Source organism: Carassius gibelio, chromosome B11, assembly GCF_023724105.1.
Source record: "Carassius gibelio isolate Cgi1373 ecotype wild population from Czech Republic chromosome B11, carGib1.2-hapl.c, whole genome shotgun sequence".
NCBI lineage: Eukaryota > Metazoa > Chordata > Actinopteri > Cypriniformes > Cyprinidae > Carassius > Carassius gibelio.
Window position 1 is genome coordinate 9,176,063 of NC_068406.1, and position 16,064 is coordinate 9,192,126.

The following is a 16,064-nucleotide window of genomic DNA, read 5'->3' on the forward strand; positions in this document are numbered from 1 at the left end:
GACCAATCTGATCTATGACTCTCGATGCGCAACACAACACAAGTTCAATTGACAGACACATTGAACGCTGTGTACTGTGCATGGCAGAATGCATTAATGTGTTTGTATATGATTGTTTGTTTTGGATTATTCATGAGCTCAGGGCTGACAGATTCAGGTCACCCGGCACTCAAATCAAAAGACTGAGCTATGACCAACCACTGTCAAAAAACAAACGTCAACCCAACGCGCACAACTTCAAAGACGCGACACACTGTTCTGCACGAACTCCGAGTGTTGTATGTTTTATAGAGGCGGGGATCTCTCGCTGTTTCATTTGATGGTCAATAGTCTTCCCGGACCACACGGACATATCGCTACTCTCGTCAGAGCATGCTCATCCCTCACATATCATCTACTCGCTGTGTTTTCTCTTTTCCAATTCTGTCAGATTTCTTCCTCTGCTCTTCCAGTATGGTTGAGTGCGTCCTACACGGCGTCTCTCATCCATCATCTCTCGCTTCTCTCCTCTGGCTCCTGTCTCTTTCTCCCTCTCTCTCTATTTCATATTGACATGTTGCCACTTCCCAGACCCCTCTCGTTTCATCTTGCTCAACTACCCCTCGGACACCACCCTCCCAATACACACACAAACGTCTGCGAACATGCAGTAAATGGACTTCTCTCACAAAGTGAGTCGTAACATGTAATTTATTCCTGTGATTTCAAAGCTTAATTTTTATGCATCATTACTCCAGTCACATGATACTTCAGAAGTCAATCTAATATTCTGGTTTGGTGCTCAAAAAAAAAAAAAAAAAAAAAAATATATATATATATATATATTTTTTATTATAATTCAATTGAAAACAACTGTGTAAATTGTTAGGTAGGTTTATTTAATGAATAGAAAGTTCAGAAGAAAATAAATAAATAAATAAATAATAAGAATAATAATAAAAAATACTGACTGACTCCAAGCTTTTGAACGTTATAGTAATGTTACAAAACTGTTTTAAATACTCAAAATAATAAAAATAATAATAATAATTATAATGAATGTTTCTTTAACAGCAAATCAGCATGTTAGAATGATTTCTGAAGGATCATGTTACACTAAAGACAGAAGTAATAATGCTGAAAATTTAGCTTTGATCGAGGGAATAAATTACATTTTAAAATATATATTTAAATAAATAAAAAATCACAATATTACTGATTTTTCTGTGTTTTGGATCAAATGAATGTAAGCTTGAAGAGCAGAAGAGACCTCTTTAAAAACATAAAACATTTTACGGTTCAAAAACCTTTGACTGGTAGTGTACATCAAAAGCACACACGAGTAAAGCATACATAAATGCTAAAACAAAAATGTCCCTGTTAACAAGGATATTCTATCTAATTTTCTTAGGTAGGCTAACAAAAAGGAACACAAAGACATAAAAAAGCGCATACACAAAAGCATACTCACACACGCATACTCACACACACAAATACACATACAGTATACAGTAAACACAGGAAAACCTACATATATAAAAAGGCACAACAATACAAAAGCTACATACACACACACACATGTCTGTTTTTGTGTAAAGTGGGTTCATCCCATAGGCGTAATGGTTTTTATACTGTACAAACTGTAAAAAAAACTCATTCTGTATGATTTATAAGAGTTTTGGAAAATGGGGACATGTGTAATGTCCTCCTAAGTCACCCTCTCCTTGTAATACCTGTGTCATACCCATGTCATTATACAGAGTTGTGTCCTGATATGTCACAAAAACAAGAGCACACACACACATGCATAGAATATAAACATAAAACCTACATTAAAAGCCACAGTAATACAACTCTCTCATTTAATAAAAAAGAACATGCACAAACACTAAATGCATGCATGCACAAAAGCACACATATTCAAACAAATGCACACACAATATATTAACTCTGAAAAAAAAAAAAAAAAAAAAACACGCGCAAACACACACACATGCATAGATGCACATTTGGGATGTCCAGTAAGTAATGCTATTTCTACACTCAACAGTGTTTCTACATCCTTGGCAGTACTGAGCACTGACTCTATTTGTTTCAGATTGCCATCAGACTGCTTCTGACCGCTCATGCTGTGTGTGCATGTGCATAGATGGTTGCATGCACTTCATAATCAAAACATCCATCTTGGTGGGTGTTAATGTAAATGCAATCCATTTGTCTTCAGAAATAAATAATAAATCAGCTAACTGGCAAAATATCAGAAATATGCATGAGATTTTACAGTGAAATGCAGCATGAAACAGAATTTTTACTACATTGTAAACATTAAGCAAACAACTTTATTGACAAGATTTAAGTGGAAATAATTCACTCTTTTGGTACCATATACAGTATGTATATATATAGTCATTTAGCAGACGCTTTTGTCCAAAGCGACTTACAAATGAGGTCAATGGAAGCAATCAACAAAAGAGCAATAATATACAAGTGCTTTAACAAGTCTCAGTTATCTTAAAGCAATACATGCAGCAAGGTTCTTTTTATTATATAATAAATAAATAAATACTGATCACATATTTAACTTCTTAAATAAACAAGTTTTTTTGTTGTTGTTGTGGAATTAAATGGTATCAAGAACTGATATTGTGTCGACTACTGAACATTTGGTTTCGTTACAACATCACTCTAAACATTCACACATATGTACACATGCAAAAAAATAAAATAAAATCCTGCACTAATAAATGCCCAGTGTCTTGCCAGAAAGCATTAGTGCAGAGCAGAGAGTCTGTCTGCCGCTGCAGCGCGCCAACACATGCAGCACTAGCGGGAAGAGCCAGAGGAGCTGACGTACCGTCTGAGAGACGGCCCATCGCACAATTCATTATGGCAGACACGCGATACACACACACACACAGTCTGCAATGGCCACTGCTTACATCTCTACGACCTCCTCTCTCACACACACACTTACTGTTTGCTGTGTGAAAAGTGCTTGTTTATTTCCTTGAGGAATAGAGCGCTGTGTTCGATGAAACCTTCAAAGCTCTCTGTTGTTATTTTGGTGTTTTAATAAAAGGCATGTCCGACAAACTGCTCATTCGGGATTATGGGAAGGTGCTCAAACAAGAGGTGGGCATCAAAGAGAATCTGATGTGTGTGTGTGTGTGTGTGTGTGTTCACACTGACAGAGCTCTTTTATTCAGTGGATGTGTTATGAAAATAACTGGACAATATCAATATTATTTCATTATGCAACATGTCAAAACATCTCAAGATGCTTTATTGTATTCGTCATCATATGTGTTCAATAATTGTCTGCAACTATATCCATTATTTATTGTTCTTATTTCATTACTGACCGTTAGCTTGTCTTTTTCAAATAAATTCAATTCTGAGATTGAAATCAAGGTTCCCTGCGCTGTGTGTAAGCTATTGCACAACAAAATTTGCCCCTAGAGTTGTGTGCAATGTTTATCAGTTTCCAAAATGAAATTTACACCCTGACATGAATAAATAAAAATAATAGCCTCGTCTGGATTTTTTCAGGTTCATCTCAAATTTTAATATTTAGTTTGAACTGAAAACATAAAAATATTGCAAACCATAATAATTTACCCAACAGAGATCACAGACGATTATTAATATACTACTTGAGAATTCCTCAGGAGAACTCACTGAAGATCTTATCAAATATAGATACAGTTAAGAGGACATTTACCATAATGCTTTCAAAATGTCTTAAAAATGTATATAAATAAAGAAAAGAAAAAAAAAAAAAACATGAAAAAAAAAGCTGACATAATTTTTGTGGACATTAGTAAAGAGAAGTACTTTTTTATTTCTGTGATACAATTTAGAGCAAAACATAATAATAAATAAAATATTTAAAAAATAACGGATGCACAAAATATATTTATGCATTTAGCAGACGCTTTTATCTTAAGGAACTTACAGTGCATTCAGACTAACATTTTTTACCTAACGTGCTCCGTGGGAATCGAACCCACAACCTTGCACCGCTAACGCAATGCTTTACCAACTGAGATACAGAAACACCAAATATAAATGTATAATATAACCATATAATATAATAAAATGTATGATATAACCATATAATATATAATGTTAATATAACCAAATATATATATGTATAAAAATACATAAATCTATATGCATACTAATATTAAATGATGTAATTTAAGCTCAGAAACTACTTTCACATCACAACCACTGTCTGCAGGATATTTATCATCTCTAGTTTGTGTGAAGTTCAGCATTTCCCAACTTTCTATCACTCTCACCCTTCGCTCGGCACTGCTGTCAATCCCACAATCCCCTGCTGCTCAGCTCCCACAGAGAACGAACTGAAAACGGCCACTCAGCTCGTCCGACTTTGAACCCGTGGACACGTGTGATAAAAACAAAGCAGAAGATGAAGTGTAAAGCAGTCTTTAGACCATCATCACAGTCAAGTACAGTGTGTCGGTATATTGAATATATTCTGTTTGTGTCTGGAGCTGTCAGTAGGTGTGTGCATCACAGAGACCGAACAGATCAATCTCTCTCTCAGTCTCTCCTGGCTGAATGTCAGATAAAACACATGCTACCTCGCAATATATGTGTGTATGTGTGCGCTGGTTGTGTTTTTGAGTCCCTCCGCCCAATCAAATGTCTGTCATGGATCAATTAACTTGACTTTTATGTTTGTCAACTCTGATGATTAACTGATATGGATCATTAGCTTTTTAATCGGTCAATTATACCCTTAAGAACAACTGGGGAGAATTTACAAACGAAGGTCCATTTGGTTTCTCTTCTAGTTGTGTTTAAAATTCACCGCGGTACAGAGGGGTCTTCTCGGTTCACTGGCCTACAAAGTCCACTATAACTCGAGCAGGACACATGAACTCCAGGAGACGAGCGGACACTTTCTCCTCTGTGCTGTCCTTCACTCAGTTTGTTATCAATTTTCTCCTCATCCTATCCTCCTTCGGTTCGGATACAAAGAGCCCTGGGAGTATTTGCACATGAATGAGAGTGCGGTGTTTAATTACAACCTCAGATGCACTCCCCTTGTGGAAGAGAGGAGAGACACATGACACAAAGCAGATCAGCCAAATTCAACTTTGACAAAACGGCAGCAGGCATGCATTGCTATTCCTCAGATATCATTGTTTGGGCCCTTTATGTTCTGTTCTTTAGAGAGAGACTGGAGGAGTCTGGGAGCAACGGCACGGCAGATAAGGGAGGAGAAAAGCACAGAGATCCAACAAAATTTATTGAGGTTTATGCTTAAGACAGGGGGGAAAAAAGTTGCCAATGGGATAAGAAAAATAAATGTGTTTTCCCTTTTGAATTAAATACCCATATTTACCCCAACGGCAAATTACACATTCCCCCCTTGTTTTAAGGATATATATATATATATATAAAAAACGCCTGGCCAAAAACTCACACATTGCACAGCAGAGAAACATATGTGTGTACAATTAACAGCACTGAACCAATACCGACAAAAATACACCACAGATTCTCTAATCGGAGCTATAAAAACAACTGAATATCCTGAGTGAATTACTCAAGCTATCGTTTCATAAAGAGTCACTACTGAGATACAAGCACTCTTTTAACTTCAAATTAATATGACACAATCATCGCAGTGCTTTCATTGCTTTAATCATATTAGAAGATGAATGTGTGTATGTGTGTGTGCGTGTTAGTGTTTATGGGGTGATGTTGGCTGTGTATCTCCAGTCGTCGCTTGCAGTGTGAACTCACACTGGTTGTGACCCCTGAAGACAGCCTCGAGTCATGCAGGCTTCATTAAGAGCAGGAAAGCACTCGCTGCACAGCCATGGCAAATTGCAGACTGAAATCAGTGCCATTATGTAAAGGCAGGCTGGGGGCTGAGAGTGGCTGAGTGTGTGTGCTGGAGACTCAGTGTGAATGCGTGTGTTTACATGTTTGTTTGTGTGTGTGTGTGTGAGAAGAGGACAGTTGCCCGGCAGTCTCTTCCCTGCTGCTCTGCGTCCTGGCGCTGTCACACACTGCGATCAAATCATTAACGCTTCATCGTTAAGCTCTTATTTGGATGCACTTTTCTCATGTGACCCACATAATGGGAGCACACAAATTCTCTCTAAAAGCAAATCTTTTTTTAAAGATAAAGTATCATTCAAAAGTTTAAAGTCAGTAAGTTTTTTTCTTCTTTATTTGAATCAAATGAATACTTTTATTTAGCAAGGATACATTTACAATAGGTGCAAATATAGCAAATATATTTAATCAAAGAAGACGTATGTGTGTATCTTTAGCGAAGCAGCACTGAGAGCTGCTTGTAGGATGCTTACGCAGCTGGTATAAACACAAGCATTGACTAGAGTGGCCGTGTCGGAGCCATAATGCACTGAAGACGTGTGCTGTGTAAATAAGGGGTTATCCATCCAAGTGTTTATGGCAAGGAAAGCCCCTTATTCTTGAGACTGCACATGTATAAGATGTTCCTTGAATGATATAGTACATTAAATAATGATCATATTATTTTTACATACACCAGGTGAACTGTAAATGCAAAAATAACTGTTTCCATTGCAGTTTTTTGATATATTCCCTTTTCAAAATTGCCTGAAAAACCACCTCATGTGACTGTGAAATTTTTTTGTGTGATTTTTGCAATTTTTGATGACAATTGACATGTCATGTTGACAATTGTACCTGAACATAAATCACTGTTTATTGCCAAATTTTATTTTTATTTATATTTTTTATTACCTTGAAAGGCTTTGTCTTTATAATAAGGATAGTAGTTTGGCTGTAATGCTTAGACAACTTGCAGAATAGTAAAACCAACATGAAAAAGAATCCAGATGAAATTGTAAATCGTGATTTTTATAAAAAAAAAAAAAAAAAAAAAAAAAAATCTTGCCCACCCCTAACCTATATTAAAATTAGAAACACTTATTTGAAATTTAAATGATATTTCACAGTATAACTTACTGTATTTTTGGTCAAATAAAGGCCTGGCAGCCTTGGGGAACATATTCTTAGAAAAAAAAAAAAAATAACTGAAATGGGGTAAATGCAATCTGGCTAAAACACATCTGCATATCAGGATACAAAATGCATGTTTTCTGATCTTTGAGTGTATAAATATAATTCATTTATCATTTAAATTTGTCATTTTAAACCAACAAGCTTCTTTATTCTACTTAAAAGGTGTGCGTGTGCTTCTTCAAAATAAATGACACTTGCTATTTTGTTATCTAATGCAATCACACTCAAGCTACTTTTATGCACGGCTTAATTCTTAAAATATGTTTTGGGGGCGCAGCATATGTGTCTGTGTGCCTACGTAAAACACAACAAATCAGAAAACATCTCATGAGTCATTTGGTATCTGATGTCAGAGCTGAATCACTAAAAATCGTTACACAAGAAAACAAGGTTGTTTCTTGAACAGTAGTGTGCTCAGTTAAGCCTCGTCTGCTCGCTGTACTTACAAATGTGTTTGTACATGTTCTGTAAATGACAGGTCCAGATGCCGGCCAGGTAACTTCTGTCCATGTAAGCAGCTCTTAAACCCGACACCCCGATTAGTTTCCCTTGATTTTGCTTCCCATACAAACCCTTGCCCTTTCCACAGCTTTCCGTTATGAATAAATCCAAACGTATCTTTCTGGCCCACCGCAGATAAGCATGCAAAATTGCTCTTTTTGATACCATTGGATATTTACATCTCTACTCACAAGTTCCTTATGTTATGATTAAATTTAATTGCATGGCCTTCTATAGAAACACACTGTGCTGAAAACATTTGGAACGTCAAAGTTTAGAATTAATCTGCGTGCCATTTGGTTGTTATTGACGTGCGCTTCATATATAACCACATATTATCTTAATTTGCATTCATCATCATATCACAGCTGTTATCTCTCAGGATAGATATAGAAACTGGCATTAAAAGTAAAAAGCTTTTTCATTATCGCTGCTCAGTAAATCAAGTAACACTGTAAATTCCGTGCTGAGCCCTTATCACCGTAGGGTGATGTTCTACGATCTCACCACATTACCACCCACGTTAATGGCATTGGTGAGCAAAGACAGCATTAAGCTAATAGACCTGGCCACATCTTGCATTATAAATAGTCATTAATATTCCATTATCTGTCTGCACATGCCCACGAAATGTGCAGGAACTGGCAGCTGTGCTGAAACGTACCTTTCTGCTTTTCAGGTAACACTGCGCACTCGAAATGAAGAAACGCTGCCTCGTGTGTAATCGTACCTGGTTTTGGGGGACGTCGTCAGCCACTCCTCATGTTTTTCAAACGTAATCAGGTAGGCCGCGATCTCCTGCAACAGAACAAACAGAGAAGCATTTAGAACCGTTCTCTTTTTTTTACTCAATAAAATGTGCCTTGAAAAAACTAATTACGTAGTTCAATATTAATCCCACATATCAGCTGAGATATTGGTTAGGACAAATATTTTTCCTATTCAGCACACATTTTTACAACATTCCTCAATCTCTTTCCTTTCTCTACATCCAATTATTTCCTTTCTACCTCCACAGGTCGCACCAAAGAAGCGCATCAAAAATATCCAAGGTATTTTAGTACCATTCAAGGTAAGGTTTTCAAAGTCCATTGTATTTTGGACATGTACCACTGCATTCCCGGAAATCCCTTGAGAACGCTTCAAAATGCTTTTAAAGCCCAATTCAGCTCTTAAAACTGAATGGAGAAAGCAAAAAGCCACAAAAAATGTAAAAACTTTAAGTTAAAGCTTCAGGTTTATAGGCCTAGACAGACATACAGATTTAACCAAGATGGATGGAAAGAATGATAGAATGACGTATAGAATGATAGGTAGACAGAATGACAGAACAATAGATAGGGCAATAGAATGATATAACGAAAGACAGAACGACAACAAAATAGATCGATTGACAAGCTTTCTTCTGCAGGCATTATGAAGTTAAAGAACTCCATTTAAACAACACAAAACACAGCGTTATAAATTTAGCGACTTTTGTCCAACTGCATGATTTTGAGAAACAAGGTTTAAGCATTAGTATGAGTGTCCCGTACATCTCCGAGCCAGGACACAAGAGTCGCGGATGATTCTAGATGACCCGAGGATGACCATCGTTCAACCGCTCCGGGGTATTCGCAAAGTGTTCAGACTGCCCGCTGAGCAGCTGTCAGGAGCCAGATTACACAGCCCCCAGGGGCAAATCGCATATCCAGTCCTACAGCCAATCAGCATGCCATATCGACTATCAACTCGTCTGACAAGTGGCAGATCCTGCATCGTATCGCTGTGCAACCATTACCGGAGCGCTTAAGACAACATTCACGTGCACATGAGTTACTTGTGCTTGGATTCTGAGATCAGTTGAAAGACCGATCTCATTTTATGCACCAGTGGGCTCATTTGAGCAAAGCGTGAGGAGAATCCATGTCTGGGCTTCTAGAATCCAGAAACAACGTACGTCGCATATATATTAACGGCTCTATCACAGTTGTTTGCACTTTAAATGAAGTAGAACATGGCCAAACAGAGGGGTTTTGGGTAACAAGTAGCACACATCTACAGGACAGACACATCAGGATGCTCTTCACAAGGGTAGAGTATTCGACTGACAGACACGCAAAAGATTTGCTGTGTATCTACATGCGGCCATATGCTCTCTTGGCTCGGCTCTGAGAACAGGCAGAAGGCCCAGGGAAGTGTACGGGAACACAACTGGCAATGTTCTCTCTTGGTTTCAATTTAGAGATGCCAACTTGTGCAGTGCCAATTTAACCCTGCTGCCCTCATTATTGAAGGCAAAGAGGGAAGGGATGGGTCTAACAGAGGAGAAATGAGTAGTGCATTAAAGAGCCAAGAGGAAAGAGGAAGTGTTCATAAACACAAGTGTCTAGAGAAGGGTCGTGAACTGTTCAGAAAAGAATCAAGAGTGCTTTTTAATTCCATTTAATTCTTGAATTGGAAGAGAATCTATTTTTAATCCAGGAATTAAGTCAGAACAAACAGGATGGAGAACTGGTGAATGCAAATTTAAGAAGGTTGACTTTTTAAAGGGATCCTTCACCCAGAATGAACATTCTGTCATAATAACATTTAGTTCTAAACCTGTGTGACTTTTTAACTTCTGCGGAATACAAAGATATGTTAAAGAATGCCGGGGTTAGTCTAAACTACACTGAACCTCACTGACTTTCATTTTTTTCTGATGTATTCACTTTTGTTCCTTTGAATAAGGAGACTCATACAGGTTTGGAATGATATGAAAGTAAGTAAAAGCTGACAGAAGATGACATTTTTTGGTGAACTTTCACTTTAACTCGAAAGGCAATGTTTGAAAGTTGCCTTGTTAAAACTGAAAATTTAAAAAACCATTATTATTATTATTATTATTTTTCTACGTTTTCAGTATGTATAGATGGAGGATGGATGGATGGAACTAACGACTAATAATAGATAGAGCAATAGAATCAATGAACAAATGATGGATTGAAGGAAAAAGTTAATTATTGATGGTTGGAATGAACGATAGAGCGAAAGAACCAATGAATGAATGATAGATCGAAGGAACAATTAATTTACTGATGGATGGATGAATGGATGGATGAATGAATGGATGGATGAATGGATAGATGGATCAATGTCAGAACCAATAAAGAAATTATGGATCGAATGAACAATTTATTGATGGATGGACAGATGGATGGATGGAACGAATGATAGATAGAGTGAAAGAATGATAGATACAGTGATAGAACCAATGGATGAATGATGTATTGAACATATAATGAATATATTGATGGATGGATGACGGACAGATAAATGGATGGATGGATGGAATGAATGATAGACAGAGCAATAGCACAAACAAATGGATAACCAACTGAACATCAGAATGATGGATGAACAATGGATAGATGGATGGATCTCCAGCAACACACTGAAATAAATTATATTTTGCTACAGTCTTCCGCAACAGACCAACTACTCAAGTATTGCAAAAGCTTATGTGCACCAAAAAACTGACAGAAAAACATGCTGATTGTCAAACAAGAGGTCACCATGTCCACACTCATTAGTCAAAAACAGCACAGTAACACTAAGCAAATGAGGAAAATCCAGCTGGTATTATAGAGCATAAAATTGGATAATCAGCTAGTTTCATGATTTGAATGTGATCAGATTTGGCTCCTGACGCCAGGGTATGTGGGCCAACTCTTTGTTGTTTTTGCAAAGCGGTCCACCATCTCATGTGACCGTGACTTCTTTGTTATGATGTTTACCGTTGGGCCGGGTCTGGTTGTTTGTTACGCTGGGACCCCGTGAGTGTCCTGGCACTGTCGCTGATGGACTGAATGAAAAACAATGACCCGCTGTAATTTGGAAAACAAGCATCAAGACAGATACAGAACATCGGGGAGCCGAGCCTTTGTCAAATTCTGTTTATTCAGGAGTCAATTCTCAGTGGCCCACTTGTCTTTACCGTCCCTTCTCTCCCTAGTTTTCCTCATTTTCCGATAAGCTTGTTTTTTTGTGCTTCCTTCACTTTTCCCAGCACTCCTCCCCTCCTCTGCCTTATTATTCTTCTGTTGCGTGCTCCTAACTCAGAGATGTAGTCACCAAAGAGATTAAATGACAAAGTCATTTTGCACTGAAATGAAGATGAAGGCCTCGGGGCTTCAGCGTTCTGCCAGAGAACATCCCTTCCCCTTTCCCTTGCTTCTCCCGTTCCCCCTCCCTCTGACTTCCCATGAACCCTGGGGGCCAGTCGTTTGGCTTCTAGCAGACCTGCTCCAGGCGGCACTTTCCCTAACCCGCAGTTAACCTGAAGGGTGGCGCTGATGCCTCGCTCTGACTGCCAATGAGCGCTTCTAAGTTTGCCAAAGAGCCGACAAACTGTGAAACTCCTCAAAGCGCTCTTTAAACTATAGTAGGGGGTAAACGGGAGGCATGTGAGAAGGAGCCGGCATTTCAGACAAACTGAAGCATCTCCTTCCTCCCAGACAGTGCCTCTCACTCCCTCTCTCTCTCTCTCTCTCTCTCTCTCTGGCTTATGTCTTGAATGCTTGTTGCTAAACTTTATGAAATGCAAATCGGCCTCCTGTGAAAATGATCTTTGAAACACTTCTAACAATTCAACACCAAAGGAAGACATGAGCAAATCCTGCTACCTGTTTCAAAAGGCCAGGCCTGCCATCCGTCTCCCTCTGTTGTTCCCAATATGAAAGAGAAGAAGTCGTGAACAATATGACTCCCTGACAGGTTTATTTAAAGGGAAGTGTTCGAGCCGCAAAATAGACGCAGTGCAAAACGTGTGGGTTTCGCGTCACCGTCAAGCTTGTGAAAAAGGCGTAACGTCTATCAAGTTCAATTGCTCCAGCTATTAATTCAAAGTATCAGTCACTCTTTGATGAAGCACTTTGTTGAAGTGATCAAGCCGGCCTGCTTGAGCTCAGGGGAGTCTTTTGTTACTTGACCATGGGTAACACTCTAGAATTAAATAAGGCAAAAAAAATGGCAATTAAAATCAAAGTCTTTTGCTACAAGATCAGTGGTGTGCTAATGCAATGCACCAATGACAAAAAATTGTAAAATGTTAAGACTGGGTATCAAAAGTGACAGCAATAATCAATCACGAAAACTTATTGATGCATCTCGTGACTTTTACTGAATTTTAAAATCTCCTGTCACCTACTGTACGCAAATGTGACAAAAAGGGACTTGGTTTGTAATTGTGAGATCGATTAAGGCTAGATTTTTGTCAGTACCTTCTGGTTTAATTACACAAAAACTTAACAAGGCACAGGATTGTATTTTAGGAGTTGGTTTAGACTTTACAGAATGAGAAAAACGATGGTTTGTGGTTTAAAATAGCCAATTATAAAAAAAAAAAAAAAAAAAAAAATTAAACTGTACAAAAAAAAAAAAAAAAACTACCAAAATGGATTAATACAATCAAATAAATAAATAAAAAATATAAAAATAAACAATAATAATAATAATAATAATAATAATGTGTAACGAGACAAAGACCAAAAGTTGTACCTCCCCACATGTACTCAAACAATAACTCAAATGCCCTTCCCTAATACAAAGCTTGTAAAATGTGATCTTACATCTCTGAATGATTTCTGCATAATTCATATTAAGTTCCTAATTTAGGCAAAGAATGTAGGCCTTGTAGTTCTGCTGAGGGTCATCCTAAAACCGACTCTCATTTGACAGAACTCGAATGCACTTTAAACCCAAACTGTTCCCCGAGGCATCACGATGAAAGCCGGAGAGAGTCTTCATTCGGCTGAAAATACCCTCCTCCACAATTTGCTGCAGGATGAAAAAAAATAATTTTGCACGACAGATCCTTTCTGAATACGTGCCCTGATTCATTAGTGCAAGACTCCATCACAATTGGTTCCTGCCATGGTCCCCACAGGTACCCTTAAATCCTGCGTTACATAGATGGCTGGCAGTTTCCGAAATGAGTATTAGTCAGAGTGCAGCCCGCTGAACTGCGCTGAACACTTAAACCAACACTCACACGTTATCAAGCAGCAGACGTTGTAAAGCTGTACGGTCAGCTCGGTTGTGAGCACACCGTCACTTCTAATCTGTGTAACTGTGGGTGTCCTTAAGGGCAGCCCGGTCCACCAGCCTGGAAAGACTTAGGTGTGGAGAAACACACAACCAGTCAAAAGTTTGGAATGATTAGATACTTAATAGGTTTTTGAAAGTCTCTTGCGCTCACCAAGGCTGCATTTATTTGATCAAAATGCAGTAAAAACTGAAATATTTTAATATTATTTCAAACTAAAATAACCATTTCCTATTTAAATATAAAAAATAATTTATTCCAGTGATGCAATGCTTAATTTTGCAATGCTTAACTACATAAAACTTTAAAACCAACACCATGAACTTGCTCTTCTAGGCCTGTACGTCAGTGAGATGTACTTCCACATGCATCTGTGTTTCCCTCCCAAGGTCAGAAGCAAAAAAGCAATGAAGTCCCTCCTAGAGTCTCACTGTCATCTCAATAATCATAATCAAACTGCTCATCCACAATCTTTTACATTGTCTCCCCACCCACTCAGTAGATGAGACGTCACCAAATCACAGAGAGCAAATTGACAATCCACTTTAAAAAGTGGGAGAGGAAATTGAGCCATTAATCATAGCGCTCGCGTCCGCCACAGCGGCCCTCGTACTGTCCATATGCGCGCACACACAAGCCGAGACCGACACGACACTCAGGAGTCTCTGTAGCCTATTGCAGAGAAAAGATAAATGCTTCCTTTAACTGTCATTTGCCAATGTCTCTCTTGCACTTTGTGGAGATGCCGCTCCAGAGCCCTCTTTGATTAGTGGATGTGTGCGGTTGGGCCGTCCAGACGTGGGCTCAAGGAGAACGACTCCGCCGAAGGTGCAGAGGACATCATAGAGTTCTAAGATTGATGTTCACTCAGGTTGGCAGAGGACTGGAGAAATGTACTGTGGCATACTTTAAAAGAAGTCTGACTGGAAACCCTGCCAGAGAAGGGCAGAGAAGGTGAGAGGACCATTAATGGGGATCCAGGTCACAGAGTGGTCCTGAGTCTGGTCCTCCAGGAACCTCAAACTGAAAGGTTTTGGACAAATGAAGAACTAAATCAAGTGGTTTAATTAAGTGCTAGTTGTGTTACTACCCCGTTGGGACACATTTTAGGGGTCCTAAGAATACGAGATGAGAAGAACAGTAAGTCGGAACAAAAACACTATTCTTTAAAAAGACGATGCAGAACATGAATATATTCCTCAACATGTGTCAGACACTAAAGGTCAACGGGAAATTAAACTTGACTCCATTTACTTTCTCATATAACTGTTTCATGGCCATAAAGTGCATGTCATTGCACACTACTCCAGAGAGAGAGAGAGAGAGAGAGAGAGAACTAAACAAATAAATGATGCATAAAATGCAACTCAAGATACTTCACAGATCAGTATACAAAAAACATTGAAATAAATATGATGATAAAGAAGAAGAGGAAAAAGTAGTAAAATAAATCAAATAAATAAAAATCCTTATATTAACACAGATAAAACCTACAACATAATATGTAACAAGATTTTTCTTTTTTTTTAGTAAAATAATAGAATCCAGCTAAAATGGCTTCAATAGTCAAAATACAATATAATATCATATAAAATACATACAAAATATGAAACATAATTTAAAAATAATTTTAAATAAAGCAAGACAATAAAAAACCCTAAGAGCAAAACAGCAGTAAATAACTAAAAAGAAGAAATCAGAAAAAAATATGCATTTGGTCTATTTTTTATTATTTTTATTATTATTTATTTATCCAAAACAACTTTGGACTGCAGTTTACAGAATATATAAATACATCTTAGTTTTATGAGTTTACAAATAAACAATCAAAAACATTAACGTTTTTAAGTTAATGCTGCAAATACCTTGGGAATTGAACCAACAACCTTGGGTTGATCATATTTAAAACAAAGAAAGACAATTAGAAACCCTAGAGCAAAAAAGCAGTAATGTAAGAAAGAAAGAAAGAAAAAAAGAAAGAAAGAACTAACATTATAAATTTAGTATATATGTTTGTTTTTAAAAACATGAATGCTCTTGTGAATATTTATGCATTTGGAATTTTTTTTAAATCCAAAACAACTTTAGATTACAATCAACAAGTTATTGCATTCTCTGGGAATTGAACCTGGGTTGTGCATATTAAAAAAAGAAAAGAAAAGAAAAAAAAAAAAGAAATCACAACAATTATGGTTGCTTTAAACATGAACACTATTGAGAATAGGCTATCTGTGTATTAACAAAGAAATTAATAAATAGAAAACCTAGAAAAATGCTATGATGAATAATTATTTGTCTAACTTGTTGTTTAGTGGTTTCTGGTTTTTGTTTCATGATGACTAACAGCAGCTCCACCTGATCTCCTAACCTTTAGACCAACATCAGTAAACAGACCACAACAATTCAGGCTGTTTTAGCATTAGCGGCACGCACAGATCTCCAGCTGTTTGATACAGAGAGC

General features: G+C 37.6%; 1 protein-coding gene across 11 annotated transcripts in view; it reads right to left on the reverse strand.

Annotated features, from left to right (window-relative positions):
• LOC127967855 (calmodulin-binding transcription activator 1) overlaps positions 1–16,064 on the reverse strand; it is a 289,173-nt gene that overhangs the window by 145,658 nt on the left and 127,451 nt on the right. For all 11 annotated transcript variants that reach the window (XM_052568601.1, XM_052568597.1, XM_052568602.1 and 8 more), the window contains one exon: positions 8,267–8,334. In XM_052568601.1, coding sequence (XP_052424561.1) covers positions 8,267–8,334 — 68 coding nt within the window. The remainder of the gene's footprint in view (positions 1–8,266; positions 8,335–16,064) is intronic.